This window comes from Solanum tuberosum, unplaced genomic scaffold (assembly GCF_000226075.1).
Source record: "Solanum tuberosum cultivar DM 1-3 516 R44 unplaced genomic scaffold, SolTub_3.0 scf00010, whole genome shotgun sequence".
In the NCBI taxonomy this organism is placed as follows: Eukaryota; Viridiplantae; Streptophyta; class Magnoliopsida; order Solanales; family Solanaceae; genus Solanum; species Solanum tuberosum.
The window spans coordinates 2,032,638-2,053,720 of NW_006238936.1; the positions used below are offsets into that span (position 1 = coordinate 2,032,638).

The 21,083-nt window shown below is 34.0% G+C and overlaps 3 protein-coding genes across 3 annotated transcripts; all 3 read right to left on the reverse strand.

Annotated features, from left to right (window-relative positions):
* Positions 1–22: 22 nt before the first annotated feature.
* Positions 23–2,850, reverse strand: LOC102591056 (F-box/kelch-repeat protein SKIP4). The gene is made up of 3 exons (XM_006339496.2): positions 2,659–2,850; positions 1,433–1,998; positions 23–876 (listed from the first exon to the last, which is right to left on the reverse strand). Exons 1-3 carry the CDS (start codon positions 2,692–2,694, stop codon positions 279–281), a joined length of 1,200 nt encoding a protein of 399 aa, XP_006339558.1. The 5' UTR covers positions 2,695–2,850; the 3' UTR covers positions 23–278.
* A 2,019-nt stretch (positions 2,851–4,869) lies between these two features.
* LOC102591392 (acyl-CoA thioesterase 2-like) lies at positions 4,870–11,538 on the reverse strand. Its single transcript, XM_006339497.2, has 17 exons — positions 11,413–11,538; positions 11,171–11,263; positions 10,738–10,805; positions 10,558–10,639; positions 10,208–10,254; positions 9,971–10,096; positions 8,958–9,035; positions 8,758–8,845; positions 7,842–7,954; positions 7,073–7,135; positions 6,926–6,981; positions 6,403–6,507; positions 6,218–6,274; positions 5,693–5,794; positions 5,458–5,506; positions 5,283–5,351; positions 4,870–5,179 (listed from the first exon to the last, which is right to left on the reverse strand). Exons 1-17 carry the CDS (start codon positions 11,426–11,428, stop codon positions 5,105–5,107), a joined length of 1,287 nt encoding a protein of 428 aa, XP_006339559.1. The 5' UTR covers positions 11,429–11,538; the 3' UTR covers positions 4,870–5,104.
* A 2,330-nt stretch (positions 11,539–13,868) lies between these two features.
* On the reverse strand, positions 13,869–17,166 carry LOC102591714 (small nuclear ribonucleoprotein-associated proteins B and B'-like). Its single transcript, XM_006339498.2, has 2 exons — positions 16,166–17,166; positions 13,869–14,215 (listed from the first exon to the last, which is right to left on the reverse strand). Exon 1 carries the CDS (start codon positions 16,987–16,989, stop codon positions 16,174–16,176), a length of 816 nt encoding a protein of 271 aa, XP_006339560.1. The 5' UTR covers positions 16,990–17,166; the 3' UTR covers positions 13,869–14,215; positions 16,166–16,173.
* Between the last annotated feature and the right edge of the window lie 3,917 nt (positions 17,167–21,083).

Sequence of the window (21,083 nt, forward strand, 5' to 3'; positions counted from 1 at the left end):
AAGCATTTTAGAGAAGCAAGTATGATACAAATGGAGATATAATTACCCACCAAATCTGAATGCTCTTAATGGAAATTCAACAGTACGTGTACAAGGTATGAAATCCATCGAGTACAGAAATACTAACAAATTTTGCTTGTATAACTTAAGAGAGAGTCCCAACCATGACGCCAGCTGAATAGGAGCCCTTTGAATCATACGCGAAACAGATGTGTCACTGACGGTAGCAAAGGACATTAACAAGTCACAGCAAGCTGTTACACTTGATATTCCTACACTTAGATTGTGATTGCTTTACAACTTATTACATCATCGTCAGATATTGACTTTGGAATGGAAGTGCTCACTAACACACCATCCATGTTCCTTGCGTTTTCAACATTAAAAACGACAGTGCTAAGGCCCTTTCCAATAATAAAGATATTATTCCCCACCGCCACAAGCCGACAGGGAGGCTTTGTCAATAGGGGTGACAATCTCCCAACTGCCACCCATTCCCTAATATCCTTTTGCCACATCATCAACCTGGTACCTGAAGACTGATCTAACACATAAAGCGTCCCATCTACGACAACTGCTGGACCATACCAACCTGATACTAATTCAGAAGCTGCTGGCTGCCATGTGTTGCTTGATCGTTCATAGACAAATGCAGACACTAAAGAAGATAGAGGTGAAGAACCCCCGCGAATGTAAATCTTCCCACCCAAGACTATAGAATCTTCAATATCAGGGAAAATGTTAGGGTTTTCATGCAAAGTCCAACTTGTTGTTTCCGTGTTGTAAGTTTCCCAGGAAGGTAAATTATTGGAATTTGGCCCTATTCCCCCAATTGCATAGATTTTTTCATCTAACACTTCAGATACAGAGTAGCACCTGGAAAAAAAAAAGAACGATTCAGATAAGCTATGGTGTATTGCCCAATTAAACAATGAAGTTTAAGAAGGCTAACTTGAATGACTATAATAATATGTAACTGGTAGACTCTTATTCTCATCAGTAAGTGAAGGGTGGAACTGCATGGTAGTAACCGAGAAAAACTTATACAACAACATACATTCACCAAATGGGAAAGACACCAGCCTAGGAGGAAACACAATAATCACAGCGAATAAAACCCCAATAAGCAAAAGAGCCAAAGGGTTTCTCATGCAACTAAGCAATCAACTCATGCCTGCTCTAAAGGTCTTCTGAAGCCTAACCTATAAGTTCCATAACAAAACTGATCTCTGTAAAGATTAATGTTCCTAAAAGGAAATATAAAAATGTGGAAGATAGAGGTTATGTGACAATAACAATGATATCTCAAAAATAAAAACCATACAAGCATTTGGAGATTGAGTACACAGAAAAAAAAATGGCAAGTGAATATTAGTTAAAGGTTGAGTCAAAAACTCAAAATGCTTTCCATAAAAGCAAGTTGGAAAAATACCTTGGAACCACCAAGGAAGTAGCTTGATTCCACTTATTCATGGCAGCATCATAGCAATAGACTTCGTTAGTAGCATCTTCAATCCAGCCACATCCACCGAATAGGAATAGTTTCTTCCCTAACACTTCAAAGCCTACACCTTTTCTCCTTATGCAGCGATGTGGAAGTCCTAGAATGGGCTTCCATCCCCTTTTTAATCGAGTTGGATCCAAAACATAACAACACAGCTGTTCAGACTTGTCTCTACCTAAGGCATAAATCCAACTCTCCTGGAGATCATGTTTTTTTCTATAGGAGTACCACTCTTCACCACTAACCAAGTCTCTCCATTTTCTTGACACACATTTCAGAAGCACATGATGCCTTCGAGGAACCCTTGCCAAGCAGAAAAGTGCAATGTCATCAGGAAGCCCAGGAATTAATCGTGATGCCTCTGGATCCAACTCACTATTATCCCCTGAACCACTGTCCTCAACATCCACAGACTGGTCATTATCCAAACTATTTTCTGTCACAACAAAATTCTCCGATTCAGAATACACCTGTTCCGTGTTTGTTCCAGCACCCTACAAAGCAGAGATCCACAAGCTAATCAATATCAGTAAAGCTGCTCTATCTTGTACACGAGCCAAAACCAATCAATCTTATTAGATCCAAAAGTATATTAGGGAGAATGTTAAGATTTAACACTAAAGAAATATACAGTATTCTTTTTCATCTGGAGAGCTCGAAAAATATTTACTATATTGAATCCCTTAATATTGATCAGCTTTTTAGGCGCATTTCACTCCAATACTCAATAATTCATACACTAAGCATTCTCTAAAACTACAAGTTTTATAATAATCTCACACTTATCTTTATATTGACAACCCAATTTTTTTCGGAGGAATTAAGGTACAGGAAATTAAGATGTGGTAACTATCTCTGGTACCAATTTAGCTAAAATTCAGAAAACAAAGATCACAATGTTCAGTATAACTTTATCATCAGCGCTAAAACAAACGAAAATTCAAAGTTCAGATCCCTCAAATTCAGAGATCCAGAACTATACAACACAAAACCCAATTCAATAAAAAAAGTATACAAATTCTACAACCCTTTTTGTGAGAAATTGAATACAAACCAATAGATCAGATGACGAAATTTCACTTACATTTTTTATCCTTCCACAATTCACCTCTTAATCAATTCAAAAAAAGCAAAAATGAATAGCAAGAACTGACCTGTGGGTTACTGGGAGCGGCTTTGCAGGACTGCATTTGACGATCTCAGACGAAACAGGAAGGATGAAAGTATGAGAAGTCGAAAGGAATAATTTACAATTTCTTGAGGAGGAAGATGGTAATTTGTAATTCTTCTGGGGTTGAAACTATAAAATTGTAGGAGTTCGTGTGTTGATTGGGCATTTGGGCTGAACCAATTTAGAGGGCCTTTATTGGCGGAATACTTAAGATCCTTTTGCGATACATAAATAGTGTTTGGTCATAGATTTCCAAATACTTTTGGCAAATATTATTTGGCTGAAATTTCACTATGTGTTTGACCATAGTATTTGGAAAATAAATTTCACTTTTTTAGAAAAATATGATTTATACTCATAAGTTCTAAAAACTATCAAAACAAATCATAAGTTTGAACTACAAGTCAATTGGATCTTCGTTGCAACAAATAACAAGTAGTGTCCATGACACTAGAGCAATGTGGTAGTTTGGAGTGAGTGCACATTCCATACATCGTGAAATAGACAAAGCACGTGACTTTGTTACCCTTGAGCCGATTGTTCATCATTTTCATCAACAACTATATTATTACTTTCATATTCACTGAATATTTCACCACTACTTTGGTGTTCACGTAAAAAATCATGTAATACAACGCAAACAACTACTATAGAGGATGTTTGTAAAAGATAAAAGTTTGGTGTAAAATTTCTATTTTCAAAAGATCCCAAATAATGAGATTTGGCCCAAATACTAGAAAAAACTAGTATTTGGGAATTTGGGATATTTACCAAAAATATTTACCAAATAATGACAAATTGTATGGACAAACACTATTTGCCAAATTTTTTTCCCAAATATTATTTGGGAAATTTACACAAGTTCCTGTGTTTCTATCGACACAAGTTCACTGAGTTATAGCTTGTAAGGCACAATTGGTGGGTTATGATGTCTCTAACAATATAAGTTCCGTTGGAATAAAGTGCATAACTTGTAATACCTTATAAAAAAGTAACTTTTTGTCATACAATTTTCTTTTCTCGTGGTCGGTGATATTTTTGACCACTTTTTTTATTATTTAAAATATTAAAGGTTAAAAATTAAAGATCACCAATTTGATGGATAAAATTAAGGAAAAAGAACATTTGTATCCAAAAAGGGAAACTATTTACAAGCGGTTATCTCCTTACTTTCATACCCCTCTATCAAAGAGAAAGAAGCAGTGCTTCAATTACTCCATGATACCATACTCTAATGACATCAAGGAGAAAGAGTTAGTGTTTCAATGAGAAGACTGTTCAATTATTGTTTGATACTATCAAGGTATATAGATACCATCAGAGTATATAAATACAATCGAAGTTAATGGTATCATCAGTGGTTCAGTGAATAGAACAAGGAGGGCAATCAGGTAAATAGTTTGGATTGTAAGTCCAATCAGGATAAATATATTAGGTTAGGTCCAATTTGGGTAAATACTTTTGCGTCTAATTTGTGTAATTTTCTCTAAAATTAAAAATCATCCCAAAATAGAGCCACTCTTACAAATAACACTTTGGTTCTGATTTTTGCAAAATAATTTTGGAAGAGATCTTTGTGCGTTTGGATTAGTTTCGAAAAACTTCTTTTGAAAATAGTTTTACTTGGATTATGTTATCTAAAGGAAATAAAGAAGGGCAAATTACAGAAATTTAATACTTTTAAGGCAAAATTACAATCTATCCCTTAAAAGTTTATAATTACAAAAATTCCTCAAACGGATACAATAATATAAGCGTTAATACAATAATTTGATGCACGAGATACATTAATCATTAAGTAAGATACATTAAATTTTATACATGATACACTAATCTGATGTACGTTTTATACATGATACACTAATCTGATGTGCAAGATACACATTTTTTGGAGATTTGTAAAACATATAGGGAATAATGGTAATAAGTAAACTAAAAGGCGGGATTTCTGTAATTTTTCTAATAAAAAAATACAATTGAAACCCAAGGATTGTGAATTATTATTTCAAGATAAATTTGATGAGTCAATAAACATGAGCTCTTTACTTTTGTTGGATAGTGAACTAAAGAAATTTAAACCCATGGCATTTCGAAATCAAAGCATTATTTTGCAACAATTTTATTCTAATATAGTGAATGCAGAAGATGAAACTTGTAAAAAAAAAAAACATTTCAACTTGCAACAATCATAAGATTGATCAATGTAACAATGGCAATGCCTCTTCTGGCGGGGTTATATATAAAGGTGAGATGAGAGTTACAGAGACAATGGCGGGAAAGTTCTGTATAATAGTTGTAAACTATAGATACATCATACTCTTCCATAATTAAAACAACTATCTTTATTCTATTTCGCGACCTCTATAGAACTTATTTGAGCTCTTCCGCAGTTTTACCTAGTCCTCTTTTTTCATTGGACCTGTCATGGATTAGAGCTTTGGTTGGAATGCAGGTTGTTTTCTGGCTGGCCTCAATAAGGCCTCTTGAGTCAATGACACTACAAGCTGGAGATCAGAAAGCATTAACAATAAGCATATTAACAAAGCAAGAACATATAAAAGACTTTGGTAGCTCAGACATCAACACTTCTCAGGTCTAGTACTTTACCTCTCCCTTCCTATTAAACATTTGGCCTGTCACAAAGCCACGTGCATTATAAGCAGTCGGACTGTGCATCTATAAAATGATAGTTAGAAGGAAGACTGCTAGTAATGGAAACCACTAATAAAAGGGAGACAATTCTTAAAAAACATCATAAATTTTTTTAACTTTTCCTTCTTACCACAAACAATATCCAATCATCAGCTCTCAAAGGTCTGTGAAACCAAATCCTGGAAAAGGTAAACAGAAGCAAAAGATAAAGACACTAATGATTTGGTGATAACATGGAAAGAGTTGAGAACCATTTCATAAGAAATTATATTAACTGCTTTGGCAAACATTGACATATTCCCCATAATATAAAGCTGGTACATTAAAGAAAAAAACAAAATGGTTTAAGAGTTGTTGGAACTCACGAATGATCCAGACTAACTTTAGCTATCTTGAAACCCTTCCTTCGATGAGGATTCAGACTGACAGTATTAAAGATTAGATCTGATGCATATGCTGCAACACATCTGTAACCAGCATAAATATTGCATTAAAAGATGCAGACTGCAATATGGCCTCATTCTGCATAAATATAAAAACTTATGTATGCTAAGAGAGTACAAGTTCCTGATTTTAATTTCTTTTATGTTCCGTTTTGATGGAAAATATGCACCTACAAGGAAGAAACATGATTTTGAAGGAAAAAATATACAATTTTGAGGCACTAATATTAGTTATACATGGCCCCAAGTGGGAGTATGCCCAAAGAAGTGCCGATAACAAATTTGTGTTCATTTTGAACCCAAGTGTCCATTAGAACCCATTCTCAAGCTCAATAACAAATCTACTCATGAGAGTCTCTCGCTGAGATAAGATGAGGCTGCTAACTGCCTGCTTTACTCCTTTTAATTATGAGCTCAGCTAATTAAATGAAAGAACTGATTGCTTACCTATGTAAAGCCTGGTCATCTGAAAGTTTTCCTTTTGCTCTAAACCAATATCTCAAACTGCGTAGGAAAGAGATGATGCAAACATGATGAGGATACTACTATATACAAGCTTACATGGACTTTAAGTTTGGTTAATTACAGTTGCTACCTCAGAAGGGAAACGGATAGCTGAAAGCATGACTAACCTTGGAGGAGACTTGGTGTGACTAGTGGCATTATTAGGTTCGCAAAACCTTATTTCTATTGGCCAGGGTACAAAATTTGCAGTAGAAACCTTATTTCGGTATGTCCTGTCAAAATTCACTGTCAGTATCACCAAAACCAAGGATCCCAAAATAAGTAACCACAAACAGAATAAAAAAGCTTTATGCATCTTCTAATTTTCAGATCTCAGAACATATGATATGTCCTGAAAAGTCAGGCTTGCCGAGAGAATTATTTAATGAGACTCGGGACTAAGCAAAAATGTGTACTACTGTATCCACTTTGAAGCCAAAGTATACAAGAGATATAAGACAGCTCATGCTGGAGAATTTATACTTCCAAAGGCACAAGTTCAGTAATGTAAATGGTTTCCACAAGGCAAATACTTTAAAGCTTATGCACCACACTATTTACAATACATTATCAGATAGTATACGTGTGCACCAAATTATAACAAATTTAAAATATCATAGCATGATGGCATAACAGTGAGCAGAGTCTGACCTGGGAAGCCGAGGATCAGTCTTGCGCATTTCTCTCAAATCTTCCAGTGATAAAAGCTGTAATTGGATTTCAATGAAAGCGTAAGGAGAAGAGGCTCAGAGCACAATTGCAGATATAGCAGAGCTCATGGAATTGTAAGAAGGTTACCGTTTCTGGATTAGGCACATTAGGCATTTTTGCTTCCTGGTGATCAAATCCATCTTCATCTTTCTGTCACGTTATATACCAATAATAAATGCAGTTTTAAGAAAAATATTACAAATATAACAACCAGAATAAAGATAATGATGTAATGAACACATAAAAGTGTGTCACATAAAGTTGCATCTGCCTAAAAAGTTACTGCAGTATTCCAGGCAAAAACAAGTGATCCATCAAAGTTCCAATCATCATTGTAAGTCTAGGGTTTTTGTGGGGGCAGCAGTTGAACCAGGAAAAGATCAGAGTATTCCATGGTAGGATCAAAACGAGCAGAACAAAGCATTTCAGAAATGACTGAAAGTTGATGAGCCGATCCAATTGTCTTCACTAGTGAAGCTTGCTAACTTACAACTTTCTTCATAATTTTGTGAGATTTGAAGGTTAAAAATCAATATCAATATGTCGTGCCAACATGATATTCACAGATGAAGAAGGTGAACAATAGTTTAAAAAGAAATCCAAGTTATGTTGAATTCATTCAAAACTATGCTTTCTATGCTGATTCTTCCTCCTGAATGCTTTTTTTCACAATTTGTATTTATACCACAAATACTCATTACATAGCATGCAAGTTCATGCTTTCGCATGGATCTAATCAACTTGCTAAAGAAAATCATATAAATCTAGGAAACATATTTACGTTGAATTACAAAAGAGAGCCATAAAAAAAGGTATTGCTAAGATGTGACCAACTTGATGAAAGGCTGATAATCACCTGAAATGAAGCTACCAATGTGAATACGATATTCCCTTTCTGAATTGCATCCACCCTTCGTGTAGCAAAGCTCTTTCCATCACGTACACGGTAAACTTGATATATGATTGGAACTACAATCATAAGTGTGGGACTGGGTAAGATACAAGTTTTTAGTCAACCGGATTTACATTGGTACACGAAGAAGAGGTTTATATAGATAATTCTGACTGTGATTAAACACTCTTTACCCCAGTGAACTGACTCCTCAGTAGGGAATACATGAGAAAGTAACAGAGCAACTAAGCCATATTAGCAAACTGTCCTCAATCGGCAATCATTTAGTAAGTCAATAAACAAAATGTATGTCATACATCAACATCCAGACAGGGAAACACTTCAGTCCAATACATGTTAGCCAATTATATACTCATAATTTGAGGAGAGCAATGGCGACATGGAAAACATATAGAATCTAATATTTAAGGACAGCTTGTGAAGGATGATGATTCTTGTGGGATTACACTGGGTATATTGTTGTTGTTGTTGTGAAGGATGCTGATTCTTATATCTTGGCAAAAAACAGAAAGAGCCATAAAAGAAAAGAAAGTAAGGAACGCATGTAGTAAGTAGAGCTCAGCAAGCTGATACATACTAAAACTAGCAGACCCCAAAGCTTAATATTACTGTTGCATCCACACACCCACAATGAAAAGACTGGATGTGATAATTATCTCAAACAAGCATACCAACACACAAACTAGTTTCATCAAATCATAAAGTTGCGCGCTCTGGCAGAGGATCCCAAAGAACTCATACATATGAGAATTAGCTATTTATTTCAGCTATAGCATAGGCAGCTATGTATCATTTAACGCTAGAAAGGTAAAAATAAAAAAGTGCTTAAAGCAACAAATAATAAAGGAAAGCTAATTACTGTCAGAATCTCCAATAAGAAGGAAGTAGGCATGCAAACTATGAACAATTTTGAGAAAATCGACAGTTTTTGATGCTGCAGCCAATGCCTGCATAGTAGAGTATAGAGAATGAAGCAATTATTCACAAAAGGTCCCAAGTCATCTGAAGTTAAACTCCAATAAAAGTGAGTGGTGGAGAAATAGGACATTTCAATTTTACCTGTCCAAGAAACTGACCTCCAAACACATTGTTATTTACAGGGGCATCTGGCAATGTTATACCTTGGAAAATGTTCACCTTCAACAGAATATTTATGTTAGAACTCCCAAAAATTCCTCTTTTATAAGGGAACATTGAACTGGGAATATAATGAAACATCAATGCTTCAGAAAAGAAATGTTCCAAAGGAAAACAATCTGCAAGTGCAAGGTGATAGGAGAACAATTATCCTGCTCTACCAAATTATCTTGAACAAATTCAAGGATTCATAAGAACAAGTAGCTTATTTCTTAAGCAAATCGAACCTTTAAAAGAACTAACAGAGCTTCCTATAGAAAGCATATAAAATAAATGGAATCGTGATCTCACAAAAGAAAGACAAGTGACTTGGAGTTCATTGTGCAATGGTAAAGAATGAAACATTATCACCAGCTATGCACCAAGAAGTTCCTCTTTTGCATAGATTTAGCAGAAATGACTGATGCTTTGAGGGGAAAGCAAACATATTTCTTGCATTGGACTTCATTGATTCCTTGGTCGCATAGAAGAGTCAAGTCCAGTGAGTTTTTCTGTATACGCTCATTACCTCCTCAGTGCAGCAGCTTATTGAATAAAATTATTTTTCGGCAAAAAAGAAATACAAACAGAAACTCACTAGTAGTTTTTTCCTAGTAATTAGAGAAAGGATCATTTCTTAGCCTAAGTAATTAAGAATGTCAGCACCACTTATTAGCAGTACATTCCCGATGAAAGTCAATTAAGTCTCTACTCAATAACATGAAGTGAAACCCATTCGTCTTACAAACCAAACTACTCACTAGTTAACACCATCAGCTATCATAGATGACTGAGTATTATTATAGTGGAGATTAACCTCCCAAGTGCATAAACTGGCATAGATGACTGAGTATAATTAACATAAAGAAGGAAAGAACAGAAACTTTACAGCCAACATATGAAGTCAATGGAATGGGAGGTTAACGAATAAGTTACAGAAGGCATAAATAGCATACCTCTCTAGGCTCCAAGTGCAATATGTGCTCCACAAGGGCGCATGTATCTCTTTCTTTGTCTGCATTCCAAATTGATTTGGGCTGGAGCAGATTATTATGCTCATGAGGCAGCACTAAGCAGGTCAGCTGCCATTAGAGAAAGTTAGAACATAACTACAAAATTGGATGCAGAATCCCCAGGAATCATGAAATAACTACGGAAATGAGTACTATTCCATGGTTGGAAAGAGGCAGTACCTTAGACAATGCGATCACCTCAGCAGGCTGTGTAGATGTTGTCAAACCTGCCATAACATATTGAACCTTGTAATCACCCAACACTTGAGACTGAAAGCCTAAAAGCAGTAGCACATGACTGTGCTACTAATGTAATAGATGCCAAAAAGAGCCTACAGAGAGGCAATAACTGAATCTAGACTCTGAAACAACATATAAAATATTTATACAGCAAAAGTTGATAAAACTGAGTAGAGGCGGCCATAACAGGACAAGATAGTCAATTCAAAAGATTCCTTAATTTAGGAAGTTGGGATCAAGAGAAAATCGAAAGGCAAAAAATTATACGAAGATGACAAGGAGCACCTCACCATGACCAAAATAATCAAATTTTTTCAGCTGGAATTCAAGACGATTTTCATCATCAGCTTGGCTGAAACCGCAGACTTCTGCCTGGAAATAAGTTTACCATAACAATATAAAAATTCAATCTTATGATTTTTGTTCACGTAAACTCAGTACAACAAAGCAAAAACAATACTCAGAATTACCTCTCCATCCCATATGAAGTAAATTCCATCCCCAGCTTCTCCTTCACGGATAACATAATCTCCACGATCTGCAATGGTATCAAATATTAACAACCTAGATGAAAAGAGCTATAGCTGGAAATCTGATATAATCCCTATATATTCATTGACTATAAACTGATTAATCAAATGATGAATCTCCACAGTTATGTTAATCCAACAACAACAACATACCCACTATAACTCCACAAGTGGGATCTCGAGAGGGTAATGTCCACTACATTAAAAATCTAAGGTAGAGCAGTTGTTTCCGATAGATAGTCGTATTAATCCAACAAACAAATTATTAAGTTCTAAGTAACTTCTGAAACTCATAACACTTACATAGAACAGAATACAGAGAAACTAGCAGCTAAATTTATGGGAACTCAGGAAAAATAAGAATGAATTTTACCATAACGTTTAACCTTGACAAGTTGGGCAATTTTTCTGAGGGAAGAACTGGGTAGCCTCTGTAACAATGGCACCTCACCCAAGAACTCAATCACTACAAAAAAAATCCAAAAAAACAGTATAATTTCTTGAAGAACTTATGAACGAACATCACAAAGAGGAAAAAACAATCAAATTCAAAAACCAACTAGTCCGCAATTTCATTCCGATTCCGCAACTTCACCGATAGAAGTAAAGATTAACCTGTTTCAGTATCCATGATTGCAGAGCAAAATGAGTCGAAAGATACTTCAAAGTCTTACAAATGAAATAAATGTGTGACATACTAGTGAACAAAGGACGTTTGGTGTGTGCACAGAAAAGAGAGAATCTTGTGCTAATCTATTTTTAATATGTCTTAAATAACTTATTTAAGATTAATAATTTTTTTTTTCTTTGTTGTGGAATAATAGTTCCTAATAACTTGTTTTGGGATAAAATAATTACTCTTTCTCTCTTTCCATTTTTATTTGTCAATTATATTATTTGGGAATATCTAACAATATTTGACCAATTTATAAAATTAATGCATAATTTACTATTTTGTATTTATTTTATCATTATTATTAAATATTATTTATTTTTCAATTTTTAAATGAGTTGTATTTAGTAAAGGTGATTTGGTAAATTACCTCTATTATTTACAGTTTCTTAATTTCTGTGTCAAGTAAAAATAAACAACTATTGTTGAACAGACAGAGTAAAATAATTAAAAAATAATACCCCCTCAAATTCCTTTTATACATTATTTTTTCACACATTTTACAATTATAAAAGGATAGGTAGGTAAACTAACAATTTTTTAGAGGTTATGTAATTCATATTATTTTTAATATAATAAGTCAAACATTCATTAAAGTAATATCATGACAATTAATTTCATCATAAATAATTTCAACAAAAATCATCTCTGCATAACCAATTTTATCATAACTTATCAAAAAAGTTGTGGTGGAGTGGTAACTACTCCTTCATTCTTAACCAAGAGGTCTCGGGTTTGAGCCCCTTGGGTACGGAGTCGCCTTTATTAGGGAGCGCTTTATCCAGGATTTTCCGGCGTGAATTCGAATTTAGTCGGGCTCCAATGTGGATATCGGACACCGAGTGGCAAACAAAAAAAAATTATCGTAACTTATTTTCAAATCAAACAACCCCAAAAAAAAAATTGAAGTACATATCAAAATTTTGAAAAATTTTAAAAATACTTCCTCCAACTTTTAAATTTAACATTTCAAAATAATTTCTCCCTCATTTTTTTTTGTTTCAATTCTCCCTCTTTCCTTTTTTTTTCCCTCTTCATCTTCTTCTTTGTTGTGGTCTTTCATCATTTTTATCGCAATTCTTTTTTTTCCTTATTTTTCTAAAATGTTTTGCTTTGATTATATGAATTTAAAAAAAAAAATTGATCATTTTTTTTAAGTCATTCGAAGAAATTTCTTAGAAGAAAAACAATTACAACAAATCGAACAATTATTACGAACATCAATACGTTGAAATTGTTACAACAACTTCAACAATTATTTGAGTTATTGGAGCACTTCAATTTTAGCATGGTGCTATAGTAACTCAACCAACTACTAAAGTTATTACGAGTGTTTTAAAAGGCAGGGGCGTGAGGCGGGACATTTTACTTAGTATAGGGTGAGGCGTAAGCCTCAAGACGTGGGGCATAAGCCCTATGGATCTTAAATTTTCTAATTTACAATATAGTATAATAATATAAAATTATAAAAATACATCAAAGTTTGAAATAATTACAAACATGGTTAATGAAACTCATAGAAAATAAAACTTCTAACATGATTATACAAGTATAAATAATCTAATATCTTAACTTTTTAATAATAAAAGAATCATTATTTCTAAAAATATATTTTTTACCATACTATACAATTCACCCCCCTAAAAATAAATAATCAATAAAACTTACTAGTATTATAATAAAAACATCACTCCATCATGAATAAAAATAAAATTACTTTCAAATAGATAAATAAAATATGATAATTTTGAGATTTATGACAAAACCATGAAGACCAATGATAAGTGAAAAAGTAAAACTTCGTTACGTATTTTCAAAAGAAATGTTACGTAATGTATAATCACCTTCACAATATTATCAAATAGTAAATTATGAAGTATCATTCATTTATTCAAGAATTATGAGGGTCAACAATGTTAACTAAAGATTTTAACGCATAATTTGTCTAAGATTTGTTAGGCGATCCCCGAGCATTGGGCGTGCTTAGGACGTACCATCGGGCGCTTAGGGCGTAAGTCTTATAGAACTAAGCCCCACACTTGAGCCTTGAGGCGTTTTGCTAGAGTCCCGCCCCAGGGCTCGCCTTGAGACAAGTCCCAATAGAGTCTTTTAAAACACTGATTGTTACAATGGCATTCATATAATTGTTGCAATAAAAGGATGGCGGATAGTGACAATAGAGGAGATAGGGGCCATGGCCAAAGAGTAGGGGATGGTAGTGACGGTGGAGGAGATGGTGATCGCCGCGAAGGAGGAGGATCTTTATGTAAATAATTAAACTTATTAACTTTTTTAATCAGTTCAGTAACAATAATCTTAAAATTATCACTATTTCTTCAGTAATCTAATATTATTAGATGCATAAAATAATCCAAACGTAACTAAATGTAACATGAAGTTCAAGAATTATGTGCCATCTAGAGAAAGATCAATAGAGGACATGAGCTGCATATACCAGCACCCTTCACCACAACTGTAAGTGCTCTTTCAGTTAATATCAAATAATCACAGTTTTAATATAGAAAAGGAAAGAAAGATATTATAAAGTACATCGATTTGAAATCTCCTATCTCGCGAATTTTACAACTGTAGCAAAAACCGAAGAATGTTGGGTGCATACAGCATGAAGATTGATCACCTGTCCACGTAGCTGAAATAGCCGTAAGCCCAGTGATTCTTTGCAACACCACCATCCAGGCACGCAGGGGGAGATATGACTTAGTTTACCTTTACAGGAACTTTACACTGTTCACAGAAAAAACAATACAAATGAGTTATCATTCAAGCTGGACTAGGGACACAGCCAAGGGATGGGAAGGAAGGAAAGAAAAAATCTTTTTTTGATTGTTAATGTTAAAGGTAATTTATTGACAACCCAGCAGCAAGGAGATGCGGCAAAAGAAGTTATGAAGGTCCTTGGTATTGCAAGTGCAAAGAGCTCAAAAAGTCTATTATGGCTTCTACTATATCAATTGTGATATGTTGCACCAAAAAAAATAGAAGAGAAATGCATCGGTAATAATTCTTCATTAAATGACTTGGGAGTTGGTTGGGGATTCTTATACAACTGTTATTTTCCCAGCGATGCAAGAAAAGGATTCACATTCCTTATCATGGGAGGATAGTAGATCCATCAAATATTTGGTGGCTATCCTTTCCATTGGGAGTATACAATTTATTTTTTTGTATTTTATAATAGTCACGGGAAGATGTGCAATCTCTAGACTGAAGTATTTGGTAAAAAGTTCTTTGAAGAATTTCATTGGAAGAATAGTCTATGGAGGTTGATGTGTTTGGTGGTAGTAGTAGCTTTTCTATTGTTCCCGAGAGTTTTGTGAGTGGAATAAGAGGTTAAGGGTGAAAATAATTCCTGGACACTTCTTCAACTTCGAAAAATTTAACACTCTTTTTACCAAAAAAAAATAACTTTACTTTTTGCAGAAAGGCTTACACAAACAAACGTCAACCTAGATTATTTGATACTAAAGGTCAATTATGGCAGTGACTGAAGAACGTTTGTTCGATAAACAAGTAACTCCAGACAAGAACCTCACCACATCCAAAAAAGATGAACCTAACAAGGATAGTACACGTTCAAGTACGGGTTCTATGACCATAAAGATGGAAGATCCTCCCTCATTCATCCCTGAATATAGAGTAGGTGAAAATGTTTTTAAATGGTGTACAGTTCAATTTATTTTTCAAAGAGGACATGCTAAACCAAACATAACAAAATCCATCAAAATAAATAGGCCTACAATATGCACATCAGACCTAGATTTCGTGTCTGATAAGCTTGCTGTGTAACATAAAACGAAAACCCAATAGAAGAGGTCTGTCAGATGGCATAGAACAAATCTTATGCAGACCACACAACTACTGAAAAACAAAGAGAAACTATATAAACCCGACTACAGCAAGGATTTGATAAGAAAACATCTTACCAAAAGATGTTAATTATTAGCATTAGATAGTGGCCAAGCATATGTCCAAAAATAACATCCAAAAAGAAAATGTCCTTAAATAACTTTATGTAAGAATTCATAAACGTCATCTGTTCTCAATTTGATACCAAAGAAGCTCAATCTAAAACCTTCAAAAGAATCATGTACATGAGAGCTAGTTAAACCAATCATGTAGATTCTAATTTTCTAGACCAATCTATTAGATGAGAAGGACATTACAAGTATAATATTTGCAACAAAAACTTAAGGAGCCTCTAATCAAATAACTTCTGATGCTTGAGCTAACTGAACGCTATAATTATAATAGTAGTAACTAAATGAGGCTCCAAACCAATAATTTTTCCTCATGCTTGATCTAAAATTAGCCTAAAGAGGATTGTATTCCCTTTGAAGTTGTATACAAAAACAAAAAATGCTCGAGACATAAATTCTTCTCCATGAATTACTAGAATTTGAGCTAAAATAGGGATTATAGATTATACTCCTTCCAATACAATTATACATGGCATTACCTCCTAGGGGTTGCCATTGTTCCATTATTATAATATCATATTATATACAAAGCTCTGCAATTCCCAAGCATTCTAATCCATTAAGCTTTTTAACTTAGAAGTTAGATTTACCTCTATATCCCCTGAATTTTCAAATATTAACACGATAATATAACAGTAACTCAAATTAACATATCAAAACCTAGAAAAAAATTATTATAAACTGAAGCAGTACGAACCATTTCTACTATTGCTGCTGGTTCGGCGGTGGAGGCATACCAGGACGAGGAGGTCCATAAACAGGAACCTGACCACCGGGAGGTGGGGGTGGCATACCCGGGTGAGGCGGTTGACCAGGCATTCCTGGTCTAGGTGGAGGCGGACCCCTCATCATGGGAGGTGGAGGAACCATGGGCCGCTGACCAAACTGCGGTGGAAACTGTGGTGGACCACCACCAGGCCGGAAATGTGGTGGTGGTGCCATAGGCGGAGGGCCCCCAGGTCTTTGCATCTGCATACCTTGCGGTGGCATTGGTGGCCCACCACCCGGCGGTCTCATCATTGGCGGCGGCTGCTGTGGGTAATTAATCGGTGGAGCAGAAACTTGAGGCATCGGAGGCCGAGAAAGTTGAGGCTGCATCATACCCGGAGCAGGCCCACCAACCCCACGAACAGGTCCAGCAAGTCCCGGTTGAGCATGAACCAACGGCCCAGTAGGAATACCACGACCAGCGGGCCGACCAATTCCAGGGCCGGAAACTGCAGAACCGGCAGTAGTACCCTTGACTCGTGATTCATCAGGAGGAGGTGGTCCCTCAACAGTCATGGAAATAACCTCCTCGCCACGGATAAGAACAAGACCAAGTGTACGGCGATCTTCACGTTCTTCTTTCGACCCTTTTGTGGGAGGAAGTTTACGGAACTCTTCACAGTCTCCAAGCACGAGGTTCATATGTCGGTCGAAAGCCATGAATTTTCCGATCAATTGACGACCATCTTGTATTGTAACACGCATACGGTAATTGATGTATTGAAGCATTTTGGAACTCTTTGACATCGACATTTTGGGTGAAATTTTGAAGCAAAACGAAAATGGAGTTTGGGGGTTTTAGTTTGAGAAGCGGAGAGGCGCCGGCTAGAGGGGTGGCACAGAGAGTCCCCGCCGGCCGCCGGAGGAAGTGTGTAGCTTTGAAGGGGTTTTGAAGATTAGGGTTTTTCGGGGGTAGTCATGGATATACGTTGAAAATAGCGGGCCTTAAATTAGGGAAAAGGGTCAAAGTTACCCTCAATTTTGTTTTATTGGTTGATTTTATCTCTACCATTAAAAATAAGTTATTTTTATCTCTATCGTCAATAAACTTAATAAATATATCCCTCCCCTCCTTGGATGGAAAACCCCAAATCAATTAAAATTATTAGATTTTATTTAAATTACATAATTTTAACTCGATCCGATCCACTTAATAATATAACTCATTTTTTTTACGCAAATCAACTTTGTTTTCCCCATCACCACCACCAAAGCCACCACCCTCTTTGAGATCTCCTTCACCACCACCGCCGAAACCACCACCTCTCCCACTACTCTACCTCCTCCAAGTCAACAACCCTATCAAGAGTCAATTTCTTGCTTTCTAAGACCAAATCCCTTCTGGGTTTCCCAACAAAAGTTAACATAATTAAAATTGTAATTTTATTGGGTTTCCCAGCAAAAGCAAGTAAATTTTACTACTCTATATTTTCCATCTTTGGCACAAATTTAGTCTCTATTGATAAGAGAAGTCTTTTTATCATATGCATGTTTTTATTCCCCTAATGACCACTGTTCTCCTTTTTTTTTGGGATGCACAATGATTTTCACCTTACTTCATTCCCAGCTTGAAACGGGTCGAATGAAGGGTGCAGTCTTGTTCTGGCAATGGCTAGACTGCTACAATGAAGATGTGCAAAGAGTGAAAGGATGAATGTTGTAGTTTTGTGAGTTCCAACTGGCTAGGTTGTTTTAAATAAAATCCAAATGGTTGGTGCCAACTAAACCTTTTAATCATACAGATTTTACAGTAAATATAAAGGTGGCCTATGAGGTGTTATGATTCATAGTCAATAGGCATGAAGGTGACACAGGAGTTAGAGTAGTGGGAGAGGTGGTGGTTTCGACGGTGGTGGCTTTGGTGGTGGGAAAATAAAGTAGATTTGAGTAAAAGAAATGGGTTATATTATTAAGTGGGTTGGGTGGGATTAAAATTAGGTAATTTAAATAAAATAGGGTAATTTTAATTGATTTGGGGTTTTCCATCCAAGAAGGGGTATATTTGTTAAGTTTATTAACGGCAGGGATAAAAATAACATGTTTTTAACGATAGGGGTAAAGTCAACCAATAAAACAAAGTTGAGGTGTAATTTTGGCCCTTTTCCCCTTAAACTATTACTAGCAAATATCAACTTTGGTCCTTATACTATTGACAAACATTATTTTAACTTTCCATCAACAAAAATTTGTGTCTACTCATAACACTTCTTTTATTATTATATTTTTTGGGCAATTACAAGCAAGGGAGAGTCATAATTTGAATAGTTTAAATTTGAATCGTAATATCTATCCCGTCAATTCCACCCGTGAGCTATCCATTCTAACCTGTCTTTGCCTAGCAAGATACGTCTAGTTCTTCCTCCGCTTGCCTATCTCAGTAGGAAATTGGAACAGTCTTCGATTTCAAAGAAAAAGCTGAGGCGAGAGTTAAATTATAAAAATATTTTATTAAATTATATATATTGAGTTATTGAATTCATTATTGATAAATAAAATAAAATTTATAATTAACAATTTATCAGTACGAGAGCAGATTACTTTTTTTTTCTTTTTGAGTAACCATTAAAACATTTCAAGTCCCTCCGACTCACTTTATGTGACATCTGTTTGGATTGATTTGTAATTTATAACTTAAAAAAAAGTTATAAATTATGATGTCTAACTTATGGATTTCGATTTGTTTTTGCTATTTTGACTTAGAATGAGTGTTTGAAATTATTATATTACTAGTAAACTTGTTCGCGCTTCGCACGGTTATGAAAGACGATAAGATATCAATATATATTTATTGAGATAATTGATTTCATAGAGAAAAATATTTGGTTAGTAGTTAGATGACCTTCAACAAAGTCATACGCTACTCTTTTGAACCAAAAGAAAATATAAACTTACTAAATTTTTTCTTTTATAAATACAAAACAAAGAGACGTCATAAAGAGAACTACAAAAAAATACAACATTAATCTTATAATCTTAATCATTGAAAAATAAAAAGAAATAATACGAAATCAATACACAATTTTTGGAGTTCTTGTCGATATCCATTCCCACAAGCCGATCACCATTCAATAGCATTCATTTTATTCTTCAAGTCAAACTAAAATATAAATAAAATAAGTACCGAAAACATAACAATTTAAAAGACTAATGTGATCATCTCTCCAAAATCTTACTATGCTTCTATAATATGAATAACAAATAATATCCTGAACATGACTATTAATTATTTAGAGTTCATGGTAATAAAAATTATGAGAGTAATGAAAATAACGATCATAAGTTTTGCATTAAAAATATGAAAGAACAATTAATTGATATATTTATTATTCTACAATATTATAAAAGTAATAAATAAATAGAATTCTGAGCCAAAGATTATCTAGTAAAGATGAAAAACTCAAGACATGATTGTGTGGCTTTTGGTGTTATTTAAAACTTGTAGTGAAGCATTTGTAATTGAAAATTCATGGGGAAAAATTATATTTAGACATTTTTGAGGAAGTTAAAGGCAAAAAAAAGAAGAGAAAGAGATAATTATGTCCAACAAAGTCATAACTTACTATTTTGAACCAATTTTTTTTATATAAATTTACAACAATAATTTTTTTTATATAAAATACAAAATAAAGAGATGAAATAACTAAAATAAATAAATAAATAATACAATATCATTCTTACGATTTAATCATTAAAACATTTAAAACAAATATAAATCAATGTACAATCTTCCGAGCTTTTGTCAATGTTCACTTCCACAACCCACAATCACCATTCAATAGCCTTGATCTTATTCTTTCAAGTCAACCAGCGCATCAACATAATGAGCACTAAAAACATGACAACTTAAAATGTTAAATGTGCTCATTTCAAGAAAACTTTACAATATCTCTATTTATAGGACTACAACATAGAATACCAAATAGTATCATGAATTTAATTGTTATATATTAGAGGTTATAATAATAAAAAGTCATGAGAGTAGTGAAAATAAAGACCATTAAGTTTTACATTAAAGAAAATTAAAAAATGATTTTGTAGCAATTTCACATTAAGCATTTGATATAAAATTTGCATTACTTGAATTTCTTGTCAAGTTCGTACAATAAAATTCAAGTAATAAAAGTACGACTTACATATAAATAAAATTCGTTCCATTCATCAGATGTCATGAAAAAGATGAAATTTTTCCATTCAACAAAAAAAACCTGCAATAAAATAATCAAATCTCATATAAGTAAAAAACTAAGATATAAAATAATATTTTATAAAGTTATAAAAAAAATCAGATTCTTGACCAAAAAGATGAGATGACTTCACCAAGTTAATCCTTAGCTCTACTATACATATAAATTTGATCATTTCTTTTGTAACAAATTTTTCTATTGCCTCTATTTATAGGACCATAATATTGAATACCAAAAGATATCATAAACATGACTATTAATATGAATTAGAAGTTATGATAATCAAAAGTCATGGGAGTAATGGAAATAAAGACAATTAAGTTTTTATATTAAAGAATATGAATAAATGGAGTAGTAATTGTTCATTTTTTTACAATAATAATTAAAAAAAACAAACAAAAAATGTCAAAAAAATGAGAAAAAAGATAAATAGGATCCTTGGCCAAAGAGAGATGCCACATTACTTTTCTTTTATCTAACTTTATATTATATATAGATTTTACCAAACTTTATAAAAGTACTTAAAGCATTTAAAATAAATCAATTCAAACAATTTTTTTTAATTATTCTCTTAACAATAATGTTAAGTGAGACTCAACTGGGGTGGAATGAGGGTGGTATAATTAAATAGTTGTCAAATAGAGAAAGGTGACATTCTCTTTG